We start from the raw sequence: 27,473 nt of genomic DNA, 5'->3' as shown, positions 1-27,473 counted from the left end.
GGTTTTTTAATAGAATTCAGTCGACTCTTTGAGCTACGACTGTGGGAGACAAAAACACGCATGATGGCAACAAGGGAATCGGAAAAAAAGAAAAAAATCAGCAGCCAACAAAAGAAGCCACTTACCGTCTAGAGGTGTCAGATGTGACAGAAGAGGCAGAGTGAGGGCACAGGCGCCAGGATAGACACAGCAGAAGATGGGAACAGCAACACAGAAGTAAGACGGAACAACAAGAAGAGATACAGAAAAGAAGACTAATGATCTCACAAAGAGAGAACACAGCAAACACTGACTTTGCCACAAAGAAAGCTACAGTAACCTGCCTCAGTCCTCGATCTCCAAAATCACATAGTTTTCAATCCATCATCTGCTTTAAATCAAAGGAGGAGACTAAATATTCAGGACTGTAGCAGCAGCAAGGCCTGCAGCTGCCTTTGTTTTATACTCCGATTTTAAATTCCTCTCCCTGTTTGCTTGGCTCAGCTTTTGATTTGAGGACTGAGACTATGAGAGTAGAGCAAAGCATGACTACCACAGCTGGGACTTAAAGCTGGAAAACATTTTTTGAAAAAAAGAAAAAAAAAGACAGATTTATAATCAAAATGGGTGCATGTAAATTAGTGCTGAATCATTTAAATAATTCAGTTTTTAGTTGATGTCAAGTAAAATTAATCATTTGAGAATGGTATCCTGGGTTAACAAATGTGCTATCTGTATCCTTTTTTTGTTTATTAATATGTCTGTGGAAAAAAACAGAGGTTTGCACTAGGAATCGACTTGTAAGGTTACTGTGAGCCCGATAATGTTATATAAACAGAAGCGGCAGCTCTGCTCGCTCGCAGTCCCTCCAGACGGGCTGCCGAACGTATCGATATGGAAATAGTCGCTGATAGTAGACGTATGTGTGTGAGGGAGAGAGAGAGAGAGAGTAAAAACCTAATGAACTCAATTCAGTCCAGTTTTATTGCAGGGAAGCACGTTGAGGGGATGGCTAGAGAATAGTGCGAGTCTCTCCTATTGCTATTGTACTAATATCACATGTTAAAATATAACATTTACATAGTAAAATCAACTACAGGCTTCCCAAAAGCTGTAATAAATTAAGCATGACGAGTTGAGCATATGTCACCTTTGTTTTAAAATTCTAAGAAAAAAAACCTTGAACATGTTCTGTTATCTGAAAATCTGTTGAATAAACATATGCTAAAGGACATTTAAATTAATTAAAGTGTTGGAGTTTGTATTATTCAAAAGTTTGCAAATGAATATCGACTCCAAATATCAGTTATCGGCCTCCTTGACTACTAATAATCGGTATCTATAATCGGCCCTGAAAAACCATATTGGTTTATCTCTAGTCACCTGTAACAGGTTTTATTCCGTGTAAGGAAAATATCACTTACAAACGTTCTAACTTTTGTATGTCCATTGACACAGATTGGCCTAAATCTACTTCATGTGTCACAGCATGCTTCTTTATCACAGTGCTCTTTGCAGCTGTGAGCGTGCACTGAAGCAAGATACTCAAATATAGGATGTAGAGACACATAAGACCGCCCAAAGCTCTTACATTTATCTCCGTGACCAAGATGTCTGTGATGCTTCCAATCACAGTAACAAAGTCAAACACATTCCAGGGTTCCTTCAGGTAGTTCTGAAACACAAAGAAGGAAGAAATGATCCCATTAAAACTATGAACTGTTTGGTCCAACTCCAGGTCTTTTTCATCTGTGGGAAAAGTTTAACAGCCAGTATAAATGGCTATAAATCCCGAAAACTGTATTAGCTGTTTCCCTTTAAAGATAAACAGACTGTTTCTGGAACATTTCTTCTTTAATCACAAAGTTCAAAACTGAGAAATACATCAATGATGTACAGAACGTGCAAATATAACACACACACACATATGCTGACACAATCTCCTGCATTAATCATGAACTGGTGCCTACACCCAGAGTGCCGTCAGACTGGTCAATCATCCATTTCCTGTGGGCGGAGCCTGCTGCCGGGCCCTGCAGCTGCATGCTGAAGGGCTGCAGCAGCAGAGCGTTTAGAAAGGCAGATGTGAGCTTAACTGCTAAACAGGTGGAGGTAAGTGGTGTGTGAGAAAAGCTATTTAATAAATGGGGCTTGTAAATGGGATAGAGTCACAGATGAAATGTCTCGCAGCAGGCCAGACGGCTCCATGTTGGGAGAAGATTTATTCTCCTTGTGCAGTCTACTGTTCATCCCCTCTGTTCAGTCCTGAATTTGAAATTACTAAAGCTTCTGAGCTTCTTTTATTTATTTCATGCTTTTGGTTTGTTGCAGATCTGATTACTTTTGTTCTTCTTTGCTTTAAGAAGCATCCACAAGTTAATCACATCTTGGAATCATTTAAACCAACATTTAAATAAAGGGCGAATTATTGAGCAGAACCCATTAGCCAAAATGGAAAATAGCATGCATGTTTTATTTAGTTCATAATGTAATATCAATCATGGTGCTTTTGTTTGCATTGGAAGAGCCTCGTATATCTTCATAAAGAGCAGCCATCTCTCCTGAGCCCAGATCAGAAAAACAAACACTGGCCGGCGGGTCTGTCAGATTTTACACTACAGTATCAGCTACCATAGGCTCCTTTAGGTCGCAAACTACAATAATACTGCTTAATGCCACCAATCTATTGCAAAGGACCTTTAACTTAACAATGTGGGTAAACGTAAAGACACTAGAACAGTGAAGGAGTGTTTGCAGCAGAGCATATAGCACAACAGCTCACCAGTGGATTGAAGGCAATAATCTTGAGGATGCACTCGAGCGTGAAGAGGCCTGTGAAGACGATGTTTAAGTATTTCAGCATCGCCTCATACAGGTCTGGAGCTCCGTAGAACTGAGGACAGAAGGTGAAACATACTATGAATTCACATATCTGGTTACAGGTTTACTAGAGTGATTGTGAAAAGGACATCCTTCATCACAGTAACTCAGCCACTATGTGTGGCTCGTGTCAATGAATGAACGCGTACTATTGCACTGTTAGTTCATAGCTGCCGTGTTGTTGTTATACGGGGCTATTGGGGGCTTTCTACACACGCATCTACTGGGATGACGTCACTGACGTGCACCGCTTATTTACTCCGTGCTCTGTGACAGTCGGCTATCTTCGCAATGAGTTTGCTTGTGCTAGTTTTGTGCAACATGGCAGGATATTTGTCAAATTTTGACGACGTGAATGACAATTTTGAGTATGATGGAGTGAATGAGCTGTGCTGCAGCGGCGCACATCGACGACGTCATCCCAGTGGATGCGTGTGTAGAAAGCCCCCGATAACAACAACACAGCAGCTCTGAGCTAACAGAGCAATAGTAGCATTCATTCATTAATTTGTCTTAAAGTATTGGTGAAATAAAGACAGATAATGCCTTATTTAGAGGCTGTATTGTCTCTGCCCTGTTCTCTCCCGTTATATGGATATACGTGGATCTCAAGTGATCTAAATAGCGTCTTGACTTTCACCAAACTGTTATCGGTGAGTAGATGAACATATTTTATGCCAGAAATAAGGTCCAGGTTTTTTTTTTTTTTAAATTCCCCTTTAAGAACAATACAACAATACAGAATCTTAGCCTAAATGTGCTTGCTCATGCATAACTAACAAGCTTCTTGGTCCTATTTGGCAGTTAATCATACAAACAAGAAGGATCACAGAGAATTATTTTTACTGCTCCTTGATTTTAAATCAAATATTATTGTGTGACAAAAAAAAGAGACACAGCGGATTTCTGGATAAACTAAATGTTTTCTATTTAAACAACTTTTGTTTCGTGGCACCAGCTTGGGTGACCTAAACTGGTTGTTTCATTCCTTCAGGGACTTTCTCTTCTGTGTAGATGAGAAAACGCAGTGATGTATAGGTGACTGGAGAAGTCACACACTCCCACAGCCTGAAGCTCCCCAACACAGCGAGTCATTAATAAATAGGCTGTCAGCCCAAATCTGGTCCCTGTGCTGTTCACAAAATACTTTTATCATCATATTATGATACGAAACACACTGACATATTCTACAAAGGTGCAATGGTAATTTATCTAAACGCAGCAGAACTTAAGCTGCTGCAGGGGAACACAAGGTTTTAATTTTTATGAATAAACTGATTGTAAGTGAGACTCTTTACCCTTCTGACATGTAAATAAACAATGAACAGATTGTGTGTGACAGTTTTCTATGTGTCTGACATAATTAGTAATTAAAGTTACTGTTGTTGAGCCACATGAGTGAATCAGTGCAGCTCTCTGCCTCATAGTTCCTGCTGCTGTTAGTAACACCTCTGAAGCTTCACACATAAACTCTATGAGCAACACATGCAACTTCAGCTCCCGCTAATGTTTTGCAAACCTGGATCCAGTCAAGGCAAGCAGCCTCACAGTCTCACAAGAAAACATGTGACAACAAGTGACAACGTAGTCGTGTCACAGTCAAACCACAGAAGTTGTAGGATGGTAGTGATTTGCTGTGTCATATGTTTAGTATAGAGCAGCGTTCACGGATGTGATGCCAACCTGCAGCCATGTATTAATGATATTCAGGCTGGAACATTTACTTCTCTGCCTAACGAAATGTGACTGACCACAAAGCTGAAAAGTTCAGCTGCTGTTATCCTGATTGCAGCATCCACTGGTTTGCAGCCTGCATTAAAGTTTATTTTGCAAAACCATTGTCACTGTTAATCGGAGATTAAAATATCAAGTTCATCGTGCCTGTTTAAATATTGGGTCAGATGGGGCTTGAATCCTTTCCACATTCTGTATAAATGTAGTTGTTCAGCATCACGTTTGTGACAGTTTAATACACCCCCAGTTGCAAAAAAAGTGGGGACACATTTGGCGCATCGTGAAAAATATAGCAAATAAGACCCAGGACTGCTGAGCAGCTAGAATCCTATATCAGATAAATATGGGCCAATAGTTCTCTCCCAAAGGTCCAGCAGCTGGTCTTCTCACTTCCCAGATGGTCACATGATACTTTTACAAAAAAGAAAAGGGGATGTTAAAAAGTGGAAAACATGGCCCCATCCCAACCTTTTTGAGATATGCTGTCAAGATGAAATAGTAAAATATTTCATCTTCAACGTTTGATCCGTTTTCTGTTCTATTGTGAATAAAATACTGGTTTAGGTCTGTTTTTATTGACATTTTACTCTGCTTTCCCCCCTTTTTGTAGTTGGGATTCTACACATCTTCAATTCTTTGGTTATAAGAGTATCAATGTTATCCTACAAATTCCAGATTTTTGATTTGAAACGTCCCTTCATTTTGTGAGGGAATGTGAACTGAAAGAAGCCAGTTTGTCATCCTATCAGATTTGTCCAGCTCTGTGCTGCCTGGAAGACTGGTCAGCTCCGTGATTTGTGGCTCATCGAGTTACAGAGGGCTGAGTGATAGTAATACAATGAGGGACCGAGCTGAAATGACTAAAAGGAGGACAGTGTAATTACAGCATGTGTTTACAGTCATTTTTAACTGGCGAACACGTAAAGAAGCCTTAAATCAAACTGTCTTTTGGTAAGTGTTTTGACTCCAGCAGCTATGCATGGTACTCCTGGATGACGGGGTCAATTAAAGCACTAAAGCTTTACTGCTGGGATTGTTTGCCATTTGTTAGCCTTTTTCCAATTAAAAGTTTTATCCAAATCAGCCCATTACCCCAGTTTAAAAGTAATGCCATTATTAAATCATATGTAATGATTTCATAAGCTGCTGTGCCAGCTGCTGTTATGTGACTGCAGGATCCACTGTTTCATAACCTGCTAAAGTCTGGACTCTTATCTAGAACTTAGTGATAAAGTCAACATGGTTTTATGTGCTCAGCTAATAAGCATTTTGTCCTGCTCCATTGTTGCCATTCAGGACCTGTATATGACATATACATATATATGTATATGAGTATATTAGGGCTGTCATAGTTAACACATTAATTGCAATGCAATTAATTAAAAAAATTAATGTGTTAATTTTTTTGGATCGCGGTTAATCGCGGCCTTAGCAGTTGGCTTAATAAATAGGAGAAAAGTCATTAAGAGTTCAGAGTTCTGAATCTGATGTGTCTAATAACTGCATTTTTTCATTCATTTAACTGTCATTAAGGCCTGTTCTGTTTGTCGTTTGTTGTCTTCTACCTCTTCAGTTTTAAGACTACGTTGTTGTGGCTTTTTATGTGCTGTGTTTTTTAAATATACACGTCAAGTGGGTCTATAATGTACCTTTTTATTTGAAAGAATAAATAAGAGATGAAAGACATTTTTACTTTGAGTTTATTTGATTCTAACTCTATATTTTTAATATATAGATTAATCGTGTTTTAACTATGGAAAAAATGTGATTAATCGCGATTTTAAAAAATTAATCGTTTCACAGCCCTGGGATATATACATATATCTCATGGCAAGTATGTCTGTGTCCATCCAATAAGATGATGTTAGCTTAGATGGCTATGTGACATGTAGATGTCCTTTAGAAATCTACAGTATTTATAAGTCAATTGCAGGTATCTTTACCTTCAAAGCTAAAATATATAGTTGCGCATTTATAAAAAAAACATTTTCCTTAATTCCTTTAAGTATTTCAATATTTCAATAGACTATTAAATCACATTCGGATCTGCATAAGTATCACTGAGCCAATGCAGTACTTTTTCTGAGGAAGTGTTGTTTTGTCTCATTAACAGAGTAAATAACTGACCTTCATCATCAGCACGACCGTGTTGAGGGCAATTAAAGTCATGATGGCATACTCAAAAGGCGAAGACACCACAAATTTCCACATCTTGTACTGGAAGGACTGCTTGTTCTCTGGCATGTACCTTGTAAGTGGCTTAGCATTGATGGCAAAGTCAATACAGGCCCTCTGTTGAAGGAAAGAGAAGAGAAAAAGCTCACAAAAATGCTGGAATTAATATTTAAAAACCAAAGACAGTTGGCATCCCAGCAGAGAATGCTCTGTGTTCTGTAACATCAAAAGATAAGACAATATAAGATAAGCTATCTGATCACTCAGCAACACTTTAAAGTTCCCATGAAAGAGAGAGGACGAGTGCAGAAAGATGTTTAGTTCTTTATTCTGTAAGTAATGTTAGATTTAAAACGCTTGAAGAAGATCAGCAGGAGCTCATATTTCTAATAAAAAAACATTTGTGATGAAAAGTTGATGTGATGTAAGGTTGTTGGTGCATGGAGAGAAACCGTGAAGGTGCATCATTTTCCACTTTCTCACCTCATTCTTCTCCAAGCTACACTCTGACATGGCCTTGTCTCCCTGCTCCTGGAAGGTGATGATGATCAAAGCCACAAATATGTTGACAAAGAAGAAGGGAAACACCACAAAGTAGACCACATAAAAGATGGACGTCTCCATGCGGAAGCCTGGGCTGGGACCCTGGTCCTCGTATGTGGCATCCACAGAGTGCTTTAGTACCCTGGGGGAAAAAAAGTTGACCGGACAACACATTTTCAACCGTGAAGAAATACACAGCAAGAGGTTCAGTGATTTAATGCCTTTTAACAAGAAAGTCAAACCTTTTTTTCTGTTTCTGAAGGTGACCACGTCCTTCAGCCTTTGCACAGCCCTGTCAGACTCTCCCCTATAAATTCATCTCAGCGACTCCCTTCCCCATAAAGAACATGTTCGTGTCCCTCACCCCCCACCCTGTGTGATCAGACCTCTGTTAAGCTGACTGCAAGAGCTCTAAATACCTTTCTAAATCCCTGGAATCACAACTACCTGGTAAGAGCATCAAATCACAGGTCGCTCTGAAATAAAATAATGCCGTATAAAAAGATGACAATGCAATCTGATTTTCAGGGTCTCTAACCATTGCCCCACAGGACATTTAGAAGTAAATAAATCAGCTGATTTACAGTCAGACGCCCTGCGTCCCTAAATCAGACGATTAGGTGGTGCACTTTTGGGCCCAGCTGCATCTTCTACCCCAACACACTTGCAGATTAAAGGTGTCTCCAGCGAGTAAAACAAGAGCTTGCAACGTGAAACATAACCTGAAGCATTTGTTTATTTTGTGCCTCACAAGAACTGATGATGAGAAAATGTCCTTAAAAAACACAGCATTTAGCCGCTGTAGAAACTGTGCAAAGTGGTGAGTCAACAAAAATGTTCCGTCAAAACTTCCCATTGGGATACTGCTGTTTGCTTTTCTCTTCCAAATGCAAGTCAACTTTGACATCTCACAGGAGAAAACACGGCTATGTGTTGTTAGCTCACTTCATAATGCAGTGAACCTTTGATCTTAAATGGTGGGAGCCACAATAGTTCTCATGAAGTCAACACAACTGCACAATAAAGGGAATCCATAACAGAAAGCAGGTGCAGATTTATAATTCACAAGCATCAAGCTGTTCATTCTTAGTGGGTCTGTTTTCATCTATTCAGTTCAACCCTTTCCTCCGTCTCCTTACAGTAGTTCAAAGGACTCTATTCCTGCAGAGTACACGGTCTTTGCCATTTGTCTGTAAATAATATTACACAAGCCAAACGTCATTAAGTTTAGTGGAAAGGTTAAACCTTGACAAATGTGGAACCCATTAAATTCTATTGTGGATCCATATCATAAGGCCACGGCTAAATCCGCCTCTGCTTTCGTTGTATTTTTTTTATTGATATCAATCAGTTTATAACTTCTTTTTTGTCATCTTAACCCATGATCAACATCTTAAGTCCCGCTCCACTGAAAATCCAGTTTTTAACCGTGTCTATAAGATATGTTTTCACGTGTCACAAGACATGATTAGTGTTTTCATCACGTCAACATGTGACATATTTACATTCCGCTTGATCTCAGCTCACTATATAAATTTCCATGGAAAAATATGTATTTTCTATTACTGCTGTTAAAGGAAAAGAGCTGTTTTAAAGTCTGTTAAAGTCTGAAATTGTAACTTAAATGCAGCCCATTAAGACTATCAAGATCAAGAGTTCAGCTGCAGTCCATTTGAAGGCATTGCAAGTCTTTTGCTCGAGTAAAATCCTGATTTAAAATCACGGCTTCCTCTTACAGAACCACCAACCACTTACGTTAAAGACAAATTAACAAAATTTAAACAAATGAAAAAAGACTTTTTTATTTATTACCAAAGCAATTAAATCTAATTCAGTTTTATTTAAATAGCGCCAATTCACGCAACATAATCTCAAGCCTCTTTAAAGACACAGAACATCCATTTTCTATACCCGTTTAATCCGTCGGTCGGGTAGCGGGGGGGTGGAGCCTATCCCAGCGGTCATTGGGCGAGAGGCGGGATACACCCTGGACAAGTCGCCAGTCCATTACAGGGCCACACAGAGACAAATGAGACAAACAACCACACACGCTCACTCCGAGGGACGATTGAGAGACACCAGTTAACCTAACATGCATGTTTTTGGACGGTGGGAGGAAGCTGGAGAGAACCCACACATACACGGGGAGGACATGCAGAACCCAGCCGGGAGTTGAACCTGGAACCCTCTGCTGTGAGGCGACGGTGCTAACCACCACAAATTAAAATGCTTAAAAATTCTAATTTATATAATGCCAGTTCAGAACTTGCAGAGAATCGTCTGCACGAGGCGACAGTGGAGAGGGAAACTCAGTTCTAGCTGATAGAAAACTGATGCAGAACCATCGCAGAAATGGCAGCCATCTGCCTTGGTTAAGGCAGGGCGCAGTACAGAGCCAGCCCACGTCTGCACAGTGATTTCAGCTGCATTCACATGTATTATGATCACTCAGAGGGACTTAGAAATGGACAGAATTTCTCCAGAGCTTTCTCTAAGTGATAGACATCCATCAGCTGCGGAGTGGAAACTGCAGCTCCTCTCGTCTCTGTCACCGGAAACTGGAATTACACAAAGCTTGAGCAAGACTGCCAGACGATATACTGCAATCTGCTAAGGTGCCAACACTGCCAGTGAAATGAGATGCTCACACAAACAAAGAGGAACTCTGACTCAGTCCACTGCCGCTGCTGATATAAGTGGGATCATACTCGCATATTCATGCATCCCCATTCACAGAATTACAAAAAAAATAAGGTGTAGTCATGGAAAAATCAGGTGTAGAAATAATTTTTTTCATGACTAAAACTCCAAGATGCACAATTTTAAGGATTAACGACTGCTTGAGTGAAACTTTAACTTGTACGATAGCATCACTGTTGTGTGTTACAGGTACAATATCTTATGATCTCTTCCAAATATCAACTCAAACTGAAAAGCTTCCTGGCTGATGGGATTATCGTATTTTTAAATAATCAAGCCTACACAGTGTAACTACTTACTTTCCACCAGCTGGTAATCAATCCCAACAATATAGGCAAACAGGCATCAAAGGCCCTTAACTAAGATGATGAGTCTGTGGTTCTTTGAATCAGGCACAGAACAGCTTTCTGAAACTGTCCAATGAGCCTTGGTTGCATCTGTTGAGAACACACGGTAATTAAGCCTGGGAGAAATCAGGTTTTATCAGTGCTGTACTTTTTGCCTCCAGGTGTGCTGAGCACTGCTTATGAACTAAATATTGTGGCCATATTTCTCTCCGAGTCTATCTGATTTAGTAGCTTCATATTCATGGAGCAAACTCCCTCCGTGTCAAGCTAAACAAAGTATATTCTGTGTGTGAAAGGTGCTGTCAAAATGACAAGATGTGAAGGCTGTGCTGACTTACAATGGCCAGCCCTCTCCAGTGGAGACAGTGAAGAGTGTCAGGAAGGCCCAGAGAACGTTATCGTAGTGAAACTCGTACTTCTTCCACTCTCTGGGCTGAGCTGCCACATCATCCCTGCCATAATCCAGAAACTGACCTCTGCAAGGAAGAGGGGAGGAATAAATGCCATCAAAAAATGGAGAAAAGCAAAATATGCGAGTTAAGCGATGGAAAAAGATAAACAAATATGCAGATGCGGCTGAAAAGACACGTGTTTGTGGAGTACCTGCAGTCCTTCTCCAGGCCCTTGGACTCGTCTGTGCAGTAGAAGAATTTGCCCTTGAAGAGCTGCACAGCGATAACAGCGAAGATAAACATGAAGAGGATGTAGACGATGAGGATGTTGAGAACATTCTTCAGGGAGTTCACAACACAGTCAAACACGGCCTGGAAAATACAGACGTAAATGCACACACTGTAAGATATTTGCATATTTGCATATAAATATTAGGGCTGTCAAACGATACATTTTTTTAATCGCGATTAATCACATTTTTTCCATAGTTAACTCACGATTAATCTCTATATTAAAAATACAGTTAGAATCAAATAAACAAAGAAAAAATGTCTTTCATCTTTTATTTGTTCTTTCAAATGAAAAAAGTACATTATAGACCCACTTGACGTGTCTATTTAAAAAACACAGCACATAAAATGCCACAACAACGTGGTCTTAAAACTGAAGAGGTAGAAGACAACAAACGACAAACAGAACAGGGCCTAATGACAGTTAAATGAATGAAAAAATGCAGTTATTAGACACATCAGATTCAGAACTCTGAACTCTTAGTGACTTTTCTCCTATTTATTAAGCCAACTGCTAAGGCCGCAATAAACCGCGATCAAAAAAAATTAACACGTTAATTTTTTTAATTAATTGCATTGCGATCAATGTGTTAACTATGACAGCCCTAATATACTCATATACATATATATTTATCTGTCATATTCAGGTCCTGAATGGCAACAATGGAGCAGGACAAAATGCTTATTAGCTGAGCACATAAAACCATGTTGACTTTATCACTAAGTTCTAGATAAGAGTCCAGACTTTAGCAGGTTATGAAACAGTGGATCCTGCAGTCACATAACAGCAGCTGGCACAGCAGCTTATGAAATCATTACATATGATTTAATAATGGCATTACTTTTAAACTGGGGTAATGGGCAGATTTGGATAAAACTTTTAATTGGAAAAAGGCTAACAAATGCCAAACAATCCCAGCAGTGAAGCTTTAGTGCTTTAATTGACCCCGTCATCCAGGAGTACCATGCATAGCTGCTGGAGTCAAAACACTTACCAAAAGACAGTTTGATTTAAGGCTTCTTTACCTGTTTATCTTTAATTTGTCAAAAAGGACTTGTGAATCATTGTTTATTTAAAACCTCCGAGAAATGTGAAATAAGAAAGTCAGTCTTTCGCCCAAGTCTTTCGGGAAGGGATCCAGCTCCCCCATGACCCTGAACTGGATAAAGTGAGTATAGAAAATGAATGGATGGATTGATGGAGCCACCAACAATAGCTCCACAGCTTAACTCTTGTGGTTTTCTTTGCTCCTAATGCTTTCTTCAGGCCGCCCATTCTTCTTTACAATCTGTAAATTAAGCACTAACTTAAAACAAACCCAAAAATCTCGCTTTGTCTGTGAATGGAAAAGCTGTTCCAATCATCTTTGATGTGTTCGAAACATGCTCCAAGTGTGCAAAGGTGTACTGTGGATGTCTAAAAACACCTCTCTGAAAAGTAAAAGTGTAAATATGTTTTGACCTATCAAATCAGTGCATTCGGGGCACTTTATAAGGAGCTTGTGTGGAGTGTGTTTTTGTGTCTTCCTGCCTCTTTCAGCTGGTGCTGTGATCTCTCTGTGGGATGAAGTGCTTTGTTGATCTATCCTGACATGCAATCTAACCAGAGTATGCTGCTGCATGAGTGATCCCCATCAAGGTTTGCTTCTATTCAACAGTTAGGGCGGAGCATACCCGTCCACTCCTCTACCAGCCCATCTATCAAACCACTCCGTCTGAGTATCCGAGAGGAGCTGTGGATGGGCGTCTGTCTGCCAACACTGATCTGTCTCAGTCATTTCACTGTGATTACTCTAATCAGATCTCCTGCTTTTGTCAGATGCAATACTTTTGGATGATCGGCTGCCTTCACACACCAGAGGGAGGCTGTCACTTCCGCATCGGAGGAGACTTTGAGAGTCTTATCTCAAGAGGAAATTAAATATTATTTTTTGTTTTGTCTTTACTGTTTTTTTTCTCCCCACATTCTGTATTTCCTTAATGAAAATTCAAGGGTGGGGCTGACAGAAACAAATAAAGGTCATCCCCCGAACACGGGCAAATCAATTTAAAGAAATAATCGGGGTGTTTTTTGCAAGTTGTTGTAGTGGATTCATTTATCATTAGAAGATTTTTATTTGTTTCGGTGCAATAAGTGTCAAGTGTGTAGAAACTGCTTTATGTAGCACCCAACCTCGTTTCAACCTACGTCCGTAATTCCATTTTCTCTTTTTGAAAGTCTGAAAAAGCCGACTTGTGGCTGAATGTGTTGGTGCATCTCATGCATTCCCTTCCCACAGACCCTAAAATATAAAAAAAACAAACATATTTCCTTATGTTTTAAGGATAAGATCCCACTGTAGCAATGGGAAAGGCTCATTTAAGCAGTTTTACCTTCCAGCTTTACAGAATATATGCATGTAATTACCGTGACAGACAGACACTAACAACACAAGGGTCCACCTGTGTTCTCAGATGCGTTGGAGAAGTTGTGAAGACGTATACACTGCTATGCTTCCACTCTATTGGTTACACGATTTCCCATAATTTCAACACTAATTGGCTAAATAGGGTGGTAAAGTTATCACTTGGTGTTCAAAATGTACCCTAAATGTACCCTAAATGTGCCCTAAATGTACTCTAAACGTGCCCTAAATGTACCCTAAACGTACCCTAAATGTGCCCTAAATGTACTCTAAATGTGCCCTAAATGTACCCTAAATGTGCTCTAAATGTGCCCTAAACGTACCCTAAATGTACCCTAAACGTACCCTAAATGTGCCCTAAATGTACTCTAAATGTGCCCTAAATGTACCCTAAATGTGCCCTAAACGTGCCCTAAATGTACCCTAAATGTGCCCTAAACGTGCCCTAAATGTACCCTAAATGTGCCCTAAATGTGCCCTAAATGTGCCCTAAATGTGCCCTAAATGTGCCCTAAATGTGCCCTAAATGTACCCTAAATGTGCCCTAAACGTGCCCTAAATGTACTCTAAATGTGCCCTAAATGTACCCTAAATGTACCCTAAATGTACCCATGATAACATGATTTTTCCTCTGAGGGTGTGGCTTATTGGTCAGAGTGGGTCGTCCAATAACCAGATCCCACTCTCGCCACTCAAAAGATTGGTGAACTGACAGCTGGAGGGGTGGCAGTCCACCTCCTAGCCCACTGAACCCCAGACGCTGTGATTGGCTGCCCACCGCTCAGTGTATGTCATCTGTCTCCATGAGTGTGTGACCCTGTGCAGGTGCGTGTTCAACAGGTGCCAAATTTTGTGTATTTCCTGCATGTACATGACAATAAAATCTGATCTGAAACATATCTTACAATCCTACAAGTGCAAGAAGTCCATTTATATACAGTTTATACATACATTGTCAAGTCCAGAGCTATAGATTTCCTATCATATCATCCCATCAGTGTGTGGCTGTGAGCGTCTGCTGCACCAGCTGCTCTTTTTCTTCCGTGAAAAAATGTAAATTTCTAGAATATTCAGAGAGTGGGCGAGTGGCAGATTGGATGACTGTACCTTCAGCTTGGGCAGCCGTTTAATGGTCTTGAGTGGCCGCAGGACCCGGAGGACCCGAAGAGACTTAATGGTATTGATGTCCTTTCCTTTCGTCCCTCTGTGCAGATTGAGAATGCAGTTAGTCTGGGTGATGTAGTTTAACTGACATGCATGTTACCAAGCTCATTTCAAGCTCCATTAATGAGGTCTGAGTGTAGCACAACAGAAATATTGTGTACACAGTCATACGCGTTTATGTCATGTTAGTGGTACACATGCATGTGAATGGACAGTATTTTACTACAGAAACATGCAACAAAAACGGGATATTTTCTCATAAATTTCTCTTTCCTTCCATGTTTCCTTTTGTTTGTCTTCCCTTCTCTCCCTTTTGATTTTTCTTTCCTGTTTGCATTCCTTTGTTTTTCTTATTTAATTCAAACCTATCTGTCACTTATTGTCTTTCTTTCATTCCATCTCTCTTTGCAAAAAGACTTTTACTGTTGTTTATTTCAGCTTGTCCCCGTCAATCGTTTCTTTCAGTCTTTCCCTCAGACAGTTTCTTCCCCCTTTCCCTTTCCACAGAATGCACATAATTCATTCAAAAAGGTTTCAACATAAAAGTGAAACTTCAAAACTTGGTACAAACTAATAGATTTTACGGCATCATTAAAGAACGCTGTATCCACCACAAGCAGCTAATAATGTTCCCTTAGAATGAAACAGACATCTCATATTCTTTACAATAAATGCTCAAAGGACCCCCCCGACTCAGGCAGCGGTTTCTTTGCAGGAACCGCTGCTGTCAAAGAGATCTGCATGTTTTTGTTGTTTGTGGAGGCAGGAACGTGTGAGGCTTTCCCAACTAGTGAGCCCCCATTCAGTCAAACACTGGCAGTGGTCAATCAGTGACAAACACACACACACACACACACACACACACACACACATGGTTGTCATTCTGAATTGGAAAAAGCATGCTTGCTTCTATATCTTTGTATGCATGTGCAAAACAACCAATTTTATAGGAAGGATTTGGAGATGGACACAAGCATACTTAAAAAAGAAAAAGCCATTTTTATTGTCCCCAGAGGCCCTGCTGCTCTTCCTCATGGAGCAGCAGAATATGAATGAAGATCATCTGCTCACCATCACACAGAAGAATTCAGTAAAAAACGTAAAACACTTAATTTTATGGGTCTCTGGACAGACCTGCTCAGTGCATGTTTGCCACTTTTTACGATCAAAACCCAAACCACAAGTAAGAAGACGGACAGACAACTGCTTCTGTTGCTCTACTTAATCAGGAAACCTGAGCCTGGCTAACTGGCTTTCCAAAGTCTGAGGGCACCTCTGAACTATGCAGGATTACAGATTACAATGAATGCACAAACAAGCTTTTCTGTTGTCATGTCTTCTAAATGAGTTACTGAATTAGATGGTAACATTTTACCCAGTTGTCTTCGAACTGCTTTCAAGGAAATCATTTGGAAACAAAGAAGAAACTTGTAAAATGAACCTTTTTCGTACAATTTTTTTTTTACACCCATTTACACACAAACACTCACAGAGTGTTTCCATGTGACATTTGTTGGAGTGTTTTAAGGACTGGGAAACTGACAAGAAAACCAACGTTCAAGAGTAAAAAAAGAAACTAAATAAAACAATTAGAATCGTAAAATGTGATCATTTCTTAACACATGCTGGTAAAAAAGACGGAGCTCAAACTGGAAGCAACCACAGCTCCGTATAGCTCGGCTTAGGGCTTTTCTTTTACAGCAAAAAGATCCAACAAAATGCCATGCAGCTCTCATGCTTGGATAACCTGCAAACCCTGACATGCAATCTGCAAAATCTATTCTAGTCCTGCTATTCAGGAAGCCTAAACACATTCAGACGGCAAGAAGAGTCTCCCAATAGCTTTCAGAAGCGCCTTGGGCCGAAAGGACGTAAAGTGTGGGCTCGTGGGAGTGGATGCATGTTTGTGTTCACATCCCTGTAGCATAGATCAGCTCTGACTAAAACGTGCGCAGCAGCCACGCACGTGTGGCCATTTTCAGTCATTCTTTAAGCTGCTCCATCCTGTGAGCAAGGAGCTCTTCCTGTTAAGGACGTAAAATCTGACGTCTAACAAAGGGACATTCCTGCCTCTGCACAACAGAATGCACATCTGTCCAGCTGCTGCACATTTCATGCAGGATTCACTTATATTCCTGGCAAACTGCTCGGGGTCATCTTTACGTTTTACTGGGGAATTTATTGGAGGAAAAAAAAAAGAGTTAATTTTGATAAAAAAAAGAACAATGAAAACTGAACTCAAATCTTCAGAGAATCAGCACAAATGATCAGGTCTGTGGGTCAGTAGTTCGTTTGCAACAATAACCCATTCATAAGTCAGAATATTATCATTTTCCACATGCATTGTAAGGAACACCTGCTTTTTTTTCAGGTGAGAGGCTGTAATCTTTAATCGACTTTCCTCTAAGCCCACTGCATTAAGAAGGCGAGACGTAGGTGGAGGACATAGACGTGAGGGTTATAATCTCTTCACAGACTGACTGATTAAACCTGTTTAAGTTGTGACTGAAAGCGCAAAATGATGGATAAAGACTTTAGTTTTAACACGACAGATAATTGTGTTTGTAATAGTTTTCATCAGAAGCTACGAGTTGGTCTTCTGAAAGCTATGAGGGGGAATTCCCAATATTGTCCTTTGGATATGATGTCCCAATATTGGCACAGGAAGAAAGCAAGAGAGGAGGGGAACCGCTGTCATGTTGCAGGCACACTGGGATCAGGAGTGAGAAGGTTTATTGGGAGGCTTAGAAGAGGAATGTTCTGTGTTTATATGTGGGAAGAAAAAGAGGTTTACAAGGAGGTTAATAAGCAAAAGACATATAAGGGCAGTTCCCACCTGGCCACACTTTGTTGCGTTCTGATGAGGAAAAGAAAGATAAGCAAACGCAAGCAGACAACACAGAAAAAGACCAGCATAGAAAAAGGAAAGAGTAAAACAAACACTTAAAGCAGATATCACAGTTATAAAGAAAGTGTAACATTAATTAGCCTGTCATTCCTACAGACATCAAATCAACACAATGGAACGATAAGAGAGCAGTAGAAACTCTGAAAGTAATCTCCAGTTTAAAGCAACAAACAAGTCGAATGGAATTTAGACTCAAACAATGCAGTGAGAGTAAATTAAATTTACAGGATTATTATGACATGTTAATGAGGCAAAGATGAGACGATAGTGTTAATGAGAACAATAAGGTGTGGGATTGCAATCACACTGCAAGGGAGGAGAGAAATCCCACTGTACTCCTCAGTCCAATGTAATGTGTTCCTGAGTGAGGATCTGAGGTCATAGAGGGTCCATTTCAACTAAATCTGAAGCACAATTAAAGGTACATACTGTAAAAAAGAATAAAATGAATGAATATGTTGTTGTGCTTTGGGCATATCCTTCCATTTCTGAGGCCACCACCAACCCTGTCACTTCATTTTGAGCTTCCTGACTCTGAACAAGTTTGATTTCAGTTGTTGAACCTTTACTGTATGTGATGGAGAAACTCTGATATGATTTCTGATTGATCTGTTTCCACAGTTTGCTCCTAAATGATTTCACCATTTTAATCCATGTCACTGTATCTGACCAACCTTCGCCCGTTCAATGCATGACTCCCCATAAGACTACGTTCATTTTAATGTAAGTTGGGTGTATGTCAGTTTGGTTAGAGTGGGTCGTCCAATAACTGAAAGGTTGGCAGTTCGATTCCCACTCCTGCTGCTCAAAACTAAACGGTTTTATCCGGCGTGCATTTTTTGTTTTGGTTGTGCATGAGCATCACTTATGTGCACCACTTATGTGCACCTCTGTCTACATGTAAACATCTTAATGGATCCAGGCGAATTCAAGCATAATCTGGAATATTTCAGGAAGTCAGTAGCCTGAATAAAAACTGCTAACTGACAATCATTGTTTCCAATTTCCGTCACCGACTGAAGTGAGACTGGAGACAGGATGCTGTTACATTCACATTCTTTGGGCTTTTTTAAATGATTTTGTACGTGTAGGGTAGTGATAAGGACACACGAGGACCTCCAGCTATGTGCTGTCTTCTGCTTCAAACCAGACCTCTCAGCAGGGATTTAGAATGAGGATGTTTCCCTTTGCAGTGGCCAAAAAAACAGCAACAGAATAATTGTTGTGTAACAACAAGTGTGAATTAGATTTATGCGAGTTGCAAAGTTGACATAACACCTCTGAAATGAGTTTGATTCCTTAGTTAACAACATTTTAACTTCGATGATGATGAAAAATAGGGCCAAATTATGTGGCTGCTAGAATTCCTGAAGTAAATACCAGCAAATAACTGGATATACTTAAAAAAAATAAATGGCTTAGGTTGCAAATTCACGGTTCAACTACCTCTTTATGTTTCAGATCTGTTAGTTTTATGGATTCCAACTTCTTCTAGATATACAGTACCTTCTGTTTTGTGATGTTTTACAACCAAAAGAAGCTAAAACCATGAAAATAAGACGTGTCTACGGTATATCCACAAATATCTTTAAGTTTTGTAATGTGAATGCATCCCATGACACACCTGCATGGGAGGAATATGGGGGACTTGAACAGGAGATGGATGTAGAGTGGAGTTATAAAGGGGAAATGTGACTTTTTGCAAACCAGGAAAGAGACAATGGATGCTTGAGACTGCTGAGTAGGTCGATTCTATCAGATTTAAACTACGTTCATGTCTTTGTGTTTAAAAATCAAAATAAATGGTGACTATTCACTCTGTTTATGCATTTTGTCTTAGAATATTCTAATTATAGACAGCAGTATCCAGATTTTTCTGGGCTCATTTCAAAAACTTAAAATGTTTCAAACAACGGAGAATGTTGTTCACTGTGCTGCCCAACATTACAAACACATTTAATACACCATATAATTGTAAAGCAAGTAATTACACTTATGTAACCTGCATGCAGCTGTGACACACAGATGTGTCACAAAAACAGAGTAAATGCCAGCATCTTTAATCATGACTCTGGCTGTGGTGATAAGAAGAGCAAATAACAAAATATGACATTTGCTCGAAACATTTGGCTGGGAGAATAAGGCTGATGCAGACTGTAAACTGAAATGACACGGGCTGACGGACATGAAGAGGACACAAACAGGAAGAGATACACGTGGATAGATAGGCAGAAAGAGCTGGCATTACCCCATAAGGCTCCTGAAAGCAATCCAAGCCAAAACACGAAGAAGAAAGAGGACAAAAAGTGGCAGAGACAGTCAGCAACAGATAAAAGACAGAGAGAAGCATCACTCTGCAGCTGGGGAAAGCGTCACAAAGAAAATACACTTGAGAGGAACAATGGAGAGTTTCAATACAGAGCAAGTATGTGAAAATAGAAGCTAAAAACAGACAAAAAGCTGTTGGACACAAAATATCTCCACAGATACAGAAAGGAAGTTTATAAATAAATCATTTATCACTGATAAAAATGTCCTTAAGTGTGTGAACTGGGCCAAAAATGTTCTACAAATAATAAGTTCTTGTTAGATTTCACTTAACGTACAACACACAATACTCGGTACAGAATGTGACGAATAGACTATAAATATTAACTAAACTCATTCAAAGTGTGGGAGGAACAACTGGTAATTCATTCAGAATGACTAAAATGTTTGTTTATTCGTTCCCTTTAATACGACTCAGCGGGGCTTCCTCTGAACTACAGTCCCTGCAGGCGGCAGGAAGGGAAAGCGTTTCCTTAAAGGACCAAAAACCCTTCTCAAGTGTTTCTTCTAACAGGGAAACAGTCCTTTAAGTCCTCTTAAGGAGGAAGTGCTTTCAACCATGTGACTGGAGTCCAACCCCAGAGCAGATGCTCTCATGACCACTAGAGGTCGCATGTTCCTTGAACGTGATTATAGGCCATTATTGCCTGTATGAACAAATGATCCGTGGGGTTATTTTCGGGAGGACAACAGTCTCTTCAACCAGATCACTACTAAAAATGTCACTGAAACTCTCCACATGTGATATGCAATTACCAGGTGCATTGTATCAGGGATTAGCTGCAGCATTGCTATTAGCTGGCAGATAGAACCTGTCTGTTGTAAGAAAATCACATCCCTCTGCTCCTTCGTGAAGTTTAAACCTTGTGCACTTGCAGGCAGGGGTTGTGGAGGCTCTATGTAACAATGAAAATGTCTGACATAGTCATGGCGGCAAAGCAGCCTTCAGGCAGCACAAAAGCCTTGAATTTCATGGGAAAATAATTGGACGCAAACATCCAAGCCATTAGAGCAAAACACAGCATCAGAGGCGCCTAGTGTCAGTGTGCCTCATGTTAATTCACTCCAGTTATGGATAGTGGAAAGGAGGTGGCAGCAACAAAAACGACTTTATTACAACACAAATAGCAATTTTGTCTCAAGGAATAATGAAAAAGTGACTTACGAGCAGGCAAAGGCCACCAGGGCTCCACTGACCACAATAAAGTCAAGAATGTTCCACAGGTCACGGAAATAAGAGCCAGGGTGGAGGAGCAGTCCCAAGTCAATCATCTAGAGTCCCGCGATAAACGGTTTGTGGGAAAAATGGGACAATAAAGCAGAGTGTGATCGATGGTAACACACAACCGGCACGTGACAGAGTTATCCAGCGTGTGTGAGCCTTTCCACAAAGCTCAGATTTAGTCATTAGCTGATAAAAACTAAACAAAAGGTAAACTTTCAATGAAATACTTCAACATTAAACAGCTTGAGTTTCATTTAGGCCAAGCTGGAACAACTCAGAGCAGCTTCCTCTCGCCTTCTCACCTTGATCACCATCTCAAAAGTGAAGACTCCAGTAAACACATAGTCCAGATATTTGAGAACCTGTAAACATGAAGAAATATCCTCTGAGATGACTTATCAGCTGATCTTGTCACAGACATTTTCAGTTTAAGATTCGCTGGAGGTGCGTATAAACAGGGCATGTCCCTCTACCCTGTCAGAGTTCTGTTAGCTTTGAACACTTCTGCACATACACGCATTGCATGAACAAACTCCAACACACAAGCAGACATATGTGCACACCATCACCTCAGTTCCCCTCTGTGCCCCTGACTGGAATACTAATTAGCTGTGCTTGTCTGTCAAAGCTCTGTATGCATGGATTTCATTCCTGTTCTCAACATGAGCCAACATGACACGCATAGATATTATGAACCAACTTTAGAATGAACTTTCAGTCCAAAAAAAATCTTAAAAGCTTGTTTTTGTGCTTCCCTCTGCTTGCTCTTTGACATGAGTTAACTGTCAAGCTCTGTTAGGAGGTTCTTCTCAATCAGTCCAAATGAATCAGCCAGTCAGCCCAAACGAGACATATTTGTGTTAACCTCCCTTCGCTTGTGAGCATGCACATACTTGTCTGCGTATGTTTATCTGTGTGAGAGTGAGTGTGTCTGTTGTGTTCCTCCAGATGTTTATTTATGAAGGCTAGATGTCAGCTTGACTCACGTTGTTCCGCGGTGCGTTGGCCTGGACGGGATCCTCAGCTGCGAGGGTGATGCTGCTCATGGTAATGACCATCAGGATGCACATTTCAAAGTAACGAAGGTTCACTATGTAGTGACACAGCCGTCGCACCCTGCAAGACCACATGAATAATCACGCACACACTGAGCACACACTGTGTAGGGACAGCTCAGCGGGTGCATTCAGGTGACGCACCCCCGAAACAGGCCATGGACAAACGTGCATTTCCTCTGTCCAAGTTAGAAACAAACGTGAACAGGTGTCAGCCTCCGGCGTACTGCGTCATTAAGGGCTAGCTGGGTTTGCAAGGTGTGCCACTTGTGAAACAAACCACATAAAAGGTTTCTGGTTTGGATCATTTGACAGTAGAACTACAGATGTTCTGAAAGGCCGTTAACTTGAACCTGTGATTCTGCTCTTTAGTGACACAGCAGCGCTGGAAGAGTTCTGAAGCCTCAAGATAATTCAACATTTCTGCATACCTGATGAAAAACATCAGCAGATCTTGTACAGGTTTAGACAACATATCATTCTCTGTGACGCTTTAAAAAGAGCATGTGAATAATGCCTTTGGCAGCAATAACTGCAAATAAACATTAACCACATCTGTTGATCAGTTTGGAGGATTTTTGGATAAAACAGCTTTAACCCTGGGATGCTGGTCAGTTTCCAGCCTACCTCAGACCCTTCATCAAAATGTTTCATAGATTAAAGTCAGTATGATTCGTTTGGCCATTCCAAACAACTTTATCTATTTTTAGCATGTACTCCAGGTTGTTTTCTTGCTGCATGACTCATTTTCTCTTGAGGCTTTGTTCACGGACAGATCCTGACATTTTCCTTTTGAAACAACTGGTGGAAATTTCTGACGGCAGGCAGATGTGGACCAGTAGCAGCAAAGTAGGCCAATACTACGACAACACCAGTGCTATGTTTACCAGATGGGATGTAGCTTTGAATGCTTGAATGTAGCCTTTTCATTTAGCCAAACAGTTTTGAGTTAATGTCATCTGTCAAGATGGTTTGTTTCCAGGTTCAGGTAAGCAGCATGTTTATATTTCACCAGCAATGATTTTCTAATTGCAGATATATAGAACATTGAAAGGATTTATAAAGGTCTAAGCACCAACGAAGCTGACTCAGTCAGAGTATTTAGATTTTCATGTTTAAGACGTCTTATAAGTATAACTAGATCAAATTCGGTGAAGCTGAAATTACATCTTCATGTAAAGCAATTGTTTTGCTTACTGCTGAATAGTTTTTTGACAAATGTCTTGAAGATAAACACAAAATCAAAAACCCAAAGAAATGTCAAGGGAGCATAAAGCAAAATGGTGTGGTGCAGGGCTGGAAATCAAAGTTGTGAACTGCCATATCTGAGTCCCCAGGTGCTCTCGGGCAGTTTCTTGCACATAACAAAGGTTTGTTTACTTCAAAACGAGTCACAAGCACATAGCTTTAAGGTTAAAAGACCTCTCTAGTTTTGCTTTTATTGTCAAATAGCTTAATTGTCTTCTTTATCATAATTTCATAGCATAAATCTACAAATAGTCTGATAATCTACAGTTCAGAACCCTTGGATATGAATGTGGGAACATAATTTTAGGTATGTATATTTAACATTTGGACTTTTAAAACAAAAGCTTCACTTGGAAGATCGGGACAAAACTGAATGATCTCAATAAAAGGAAACAAGCTCCATCAGCAGTCAACAGAAATTAGCTCTATCGAGTTGTTTTTCATGCAGACATGATGAGAATCATCTCAAATGTTTTAACGATTAATTGTGACATGAGTATTTATGTTATCTCTATGAAAGTGGTAAACGGAGTTTGGTGACACCTTAATGTTGCAGCTGCAGTTCAACTGGCTAAAAAGGGAGCAAAAAGTGGAGTTAGAAGTTTAGTTTGCACATCATCCAGTTTCCAGATAGATATCAATGCTTCTTACTCAACATTAAGCAGTTGAAGTTTGCTTACTGTTAAAGGTTGAAACTAGGGCTGGGCGATAAAACGATAACGATAGCTATCGAGGAATAACTTTTCCTCGATAGAGATATGAAACATGGTCGATATACTTTTCGATAGATTACATTCGTCCATCTTTTGACAGACAATACGAATAGCCAATGACAACGAGAGTTGCGCCGCGCTGAACCAATCACGTGGCTGGAATAGAGCCATGCCAGCAGCTCGTCGTGACGCGTTTGTTTGTGCTGCTGCAGCCGCATAAAAAAAGAAAATGAGTGTTCCCTCTGAAAAAATGATGGAAGACACAGCCCAAGGGTGACGTTGTTGATAAGAAGGGGCTGAAAGTTCGGTGGTGTGGAGGCATTTTAGTGAGCACTGCAAATGATGTCGAGTACATGTTCCGACAAACACAGGGAACGCCGCTAATCTTTTTCATCACCTGAAGCAGCGCTTGAAAACTTTGAAACTTTTACAAACACAGCCCGGAACAAGTGCTAATCTTCCCCCAATAACAAGGCCTGTGCAGCAGCAACAGAAGACCATAGAGTCTGCTTCATCCAGCGCCGTATGACAAAAAATCTAAGAGACACCGTGATATTACAGATGCAGCAGCTTATTGTGTTGTAAAAGACACGCTACCAATAAGCACAGTGGAAAATAAGGGGTTCAAGTGGATGCTAAAAGTTATGGACCCGATATATATCGATATCGACTGATATATCGTGATATGACTTTTTCTCATATCGCCCAGCTCGAGTTGAAACAGAGATCAGTCGGCTGTTTGTACTCACTTTAAACGAATCAAACACAGGTTCAGTTTAACTGCCACAGCAGAAGCAAATGATAAGAAGGCAAAATATTCTAAACTGCCTTAAAGAGTATTAAGAAAATGACCCCATCTAATGCAGTTTGAGGGGTTCCGTTGGTGGGGGGCATGTCACTTTGGATAGATGAGACATGACATACATTTACTTAAGAGTTTACTTAATTAAGTTTGATATGTTTGTGTGACGGTGAATATATATGTCAACATAGAGAAGTTTGTGTTAAAAAGAAATGGTGATTAAATTCAAAAAGATTTTTTTTTAAATAAATTATTGAGAGATTTTCATACTTCGTGTTCTGTTTCTGATTATTCTGCTTCACCCCTTTGAGACACCTTCCAGTTATGACTTACGGGTTTGTCTGTCCAAAGATGAACATTGAGCTGTAGGGAAGAATCTGCCGAGGCCCATTAGCTGCCTCCTCCTCTTCCAGATCCTTCTTCTCCTCGTTGAGTTGGAAGTTGTCACAGTCAATTTTATTCACTGGTGTAAAAAAACATAAACGTTAACTCGTGATGTATCGTGTTATATAGCTGTTTAATGACCACTTATTCGGCATAATGAAAATATACAGCGCTTGAAAATGAGGCTTCCAAAGTCAAGGCTAAAGCAAGGCAGTGCTTTTTCAAGTTTTCATCTATTTTACATTCCCCAAGTAAAATATAAAGAAGTGAAGGGTAGTTTAAGACTTGGATTTTGAGGCATTTGGTAATTTTCATTGCGTATGACAAGTTTATTCATCATTTTCTTTGCTGAGATGATGGCATGTGGCGACTCTCCTAATTACCCTTAATTACCCTTAATGACTTTGTAGCAAATTGATGACGAGTGGAAATATCACAACATAATCTATGTAAAAATAAGACACACTGTACTCACTGGATATGATGGTAGTTTCACCGGGTGGGGCAGTGATGGTAACAGGAATGTGGATAGCGTTGCTGTTGATGCCAGCTTGGCTGGCTCTCGTGGAGTTCTTCTGATTGTCGGCATCCTCTTGCTTTTCACTTAAAGTCAAGCTGCTCCGCTTTGGCTGTGAAGGACTGCATGCAAATCGATCCTCCTCAGCATCTGACTGCCTCTCCCTTGGGAGAAATTGTGTATTGTATTATACACAACCTGAAAAAGATTAGCGTGAATGTTATGTTTTGGATTTGTTGAATATCAGCAGTCTCACCTGTAACTTTTGGATCCATTCTTGTTCCTCTTCATGTCGTCTCCACCCAGAGTAGACTGAGCTCTGGCCATGCGGGAGCAGCGTCCCTTCCTTTCTTCATTGCCATCCCCTCCACCTCCCCCCCTTCCTCTGGACTCTCCCTGTGCACCGTTTGCCAACAGACCATTTCCCTCCTTTGGTGGCCGATGAGAGTGGTGGCGGCGATGACCCCTTTCCTCCCCTTCTCCCCCTACTCGAGCATCACTGGCCTCCTCCTCAGGGGAGCTGGCCTTGTGGTGGTGCCTGTGTCCATGCCCACCATCTCGGCTCTGGCTCTGGCTCCTCTCCTCTCCCCTCTCCTTTGTCTGGGAACCATCTGCATTGTGTTCTCTGCTCCTGCTGTGATGTGTGTGATGCCTTCCTCCTCGGCCGTCACCTCCATCATCGTTCCTGTCACGGTGGCGGTGATGCCTCCTGGAGTGCGTGTGGAAGCTGTCCCCTACCCTGTCCTGCCAGGGATCCGCTGCCTCCTCCTGACCCCCTTCGGGGTGCCGGCAAGGTTTGTCGCCATTCTTGCCCTCCACCACAAGGGGCCGGTCCATGTGAGTCTTCATGTCGGGATGCAGGTGGAGGGCGTTGGTCATTCGGAGGCGTTCTTCGGGATCGAGCTCACTGAACAGGGCCTCACTGCTGGCCCTTATGTTGTGCCTTCTCAGCTGGCAGGTCCTCTGCTCCCACACTGACTTGGCCTTTGCAGACCGCTGCTGCTCCCTGCTGCAAACATCAAACCAAATTCAACAAGAGCCATCATGCGAAACAGAAAAACAATGACAAAAAACAATTTCTAATCTTTTTTTAATCTGTGTTCAGTGAGTTAAATGTTTTGATGAGATTTGAAACCCAGTTTCATCCATAGCCAACATTTCTTTCAATGACATTCAGCAAGCCTCTGACAGTGTTGAGCAAGAAAGACAGAAACAGGTCCATGGATGTGTCAGCACAAATGTTTACCATGGTAAAGTTTTCCACTTACCATGCACACGTATTACATGGAGAAGGACTACTGAGCCTAAGATCAGACACCTAAAATGTGTCTGATGCTGATGTGGGGTATACATTATTGTGATGATGTGATCTGATTACAGGTGGTCTCAACCTCAATGTTTATTTTGACACTGATTGAAGAGTAATTTAATTGTGTTCCACTGATTAAATAGTGTAAAATGAAACCTAACTGGTGCATACAGATGGCGTCAACGAGGTAAAAAACATCTTTTGGTGCATTCTTGTACCTCTTTCTGTGAGCAAATGTTTGCACAACAAGCAGGCTTTTCAGAGATGCATGCGACTTCCTAAAAAACTTTATCTACACATACAAGGAAGTCTTTCTTTGCTGATATAATATGGATATAAGGATATAATATATATATGGATATAATGGATATACA

The 27,473-nt window shown here is 40.6% G+C and overlaps 1 protein-coding gene across 5 annotated transcripts in view; it reads right to left on the bottom strand.

Moving 5' to 3' along the window:
• The window catches only part of LOC140277348 (voltage-dependent N-type calcium channel subunit alpha-1B-like), a 156,397-nt gene that overhangs the window by 23,044 nt on the left and 105,880 nt on the right, over positions 1-27,473 (bottom strand). For 4 of the 5 annotated variants that reach the window (XM_072372326.1, XM_072372325.1, XM_072372327.1 and 1 more), the window contains exons 19-31: positions 26,047-26,799; positions 25,749-25,954; positions 25,223-25,352; positions 22,058-22,187; positions 21,374-21,433; positions 21,012-21,118; positions 14,554-14,650; positions 10,962-11,122; positions 10,697-10,834; positions 7,252-7,453; positions 6,721-6,885; positions 2,762-2,872; positions 1,571-1,654 (exon numbers count right to left, since the gene is read on the bottom strand). In XM_072372326.1, coding sequence (XP_072228427.1) covers positions 1,571-1,654; positions 2,762-2,872; positions 6,721-6,885; positions 7,252-7,453; positions 10,697-10,834; positions 10,962-11,122; positions 14,554-14,650; positions 21,012-21,118; positions 21,374-21,433; positions 22,058-22,187; positions 25,223-25,352; positions 25,749-25,954; positions 26,047-26,799 — 2,344 coding nt within the window. The remainder of the gene's footprint in view (positions 1-1,570; positions 1,655-2,761; positions 2,873-6,720; positions 6,886-7,251; positions 7,454-10,696; positions 10,835-10,961; positions 11,123-14,553; positions 14,651-21,011; positions 21,119-21,373; positions 21,434-22,057; positions 22,188-25,222; positions 25,353-25,748; positions 25,955-26,046; positions 26,800-27,473) is intronic. The other variant, XM_072372328.1, reaches the window with a different exon arrangement.

Source organism: Leuresthes tenuis, unplaced genomic scaffold (assembly GCF_036924035.1).
Source record: "Leuresthes tenuis unplaced genomic scaffold, fLeuTen1.0.hap1 SCAF_19, whole genome shotgun sequence".
In the NCBI taxonomy this organism is placed as follows: Eukaryota; Metazoa; Chordata; class Actinopteri; order Atheriniformes; family Atherinopsidae; genus Leuresthes; species Leuresthes tenuis.
This window is presented reverse-complemented; position numbering and strand designations above follow the sequence as displayed.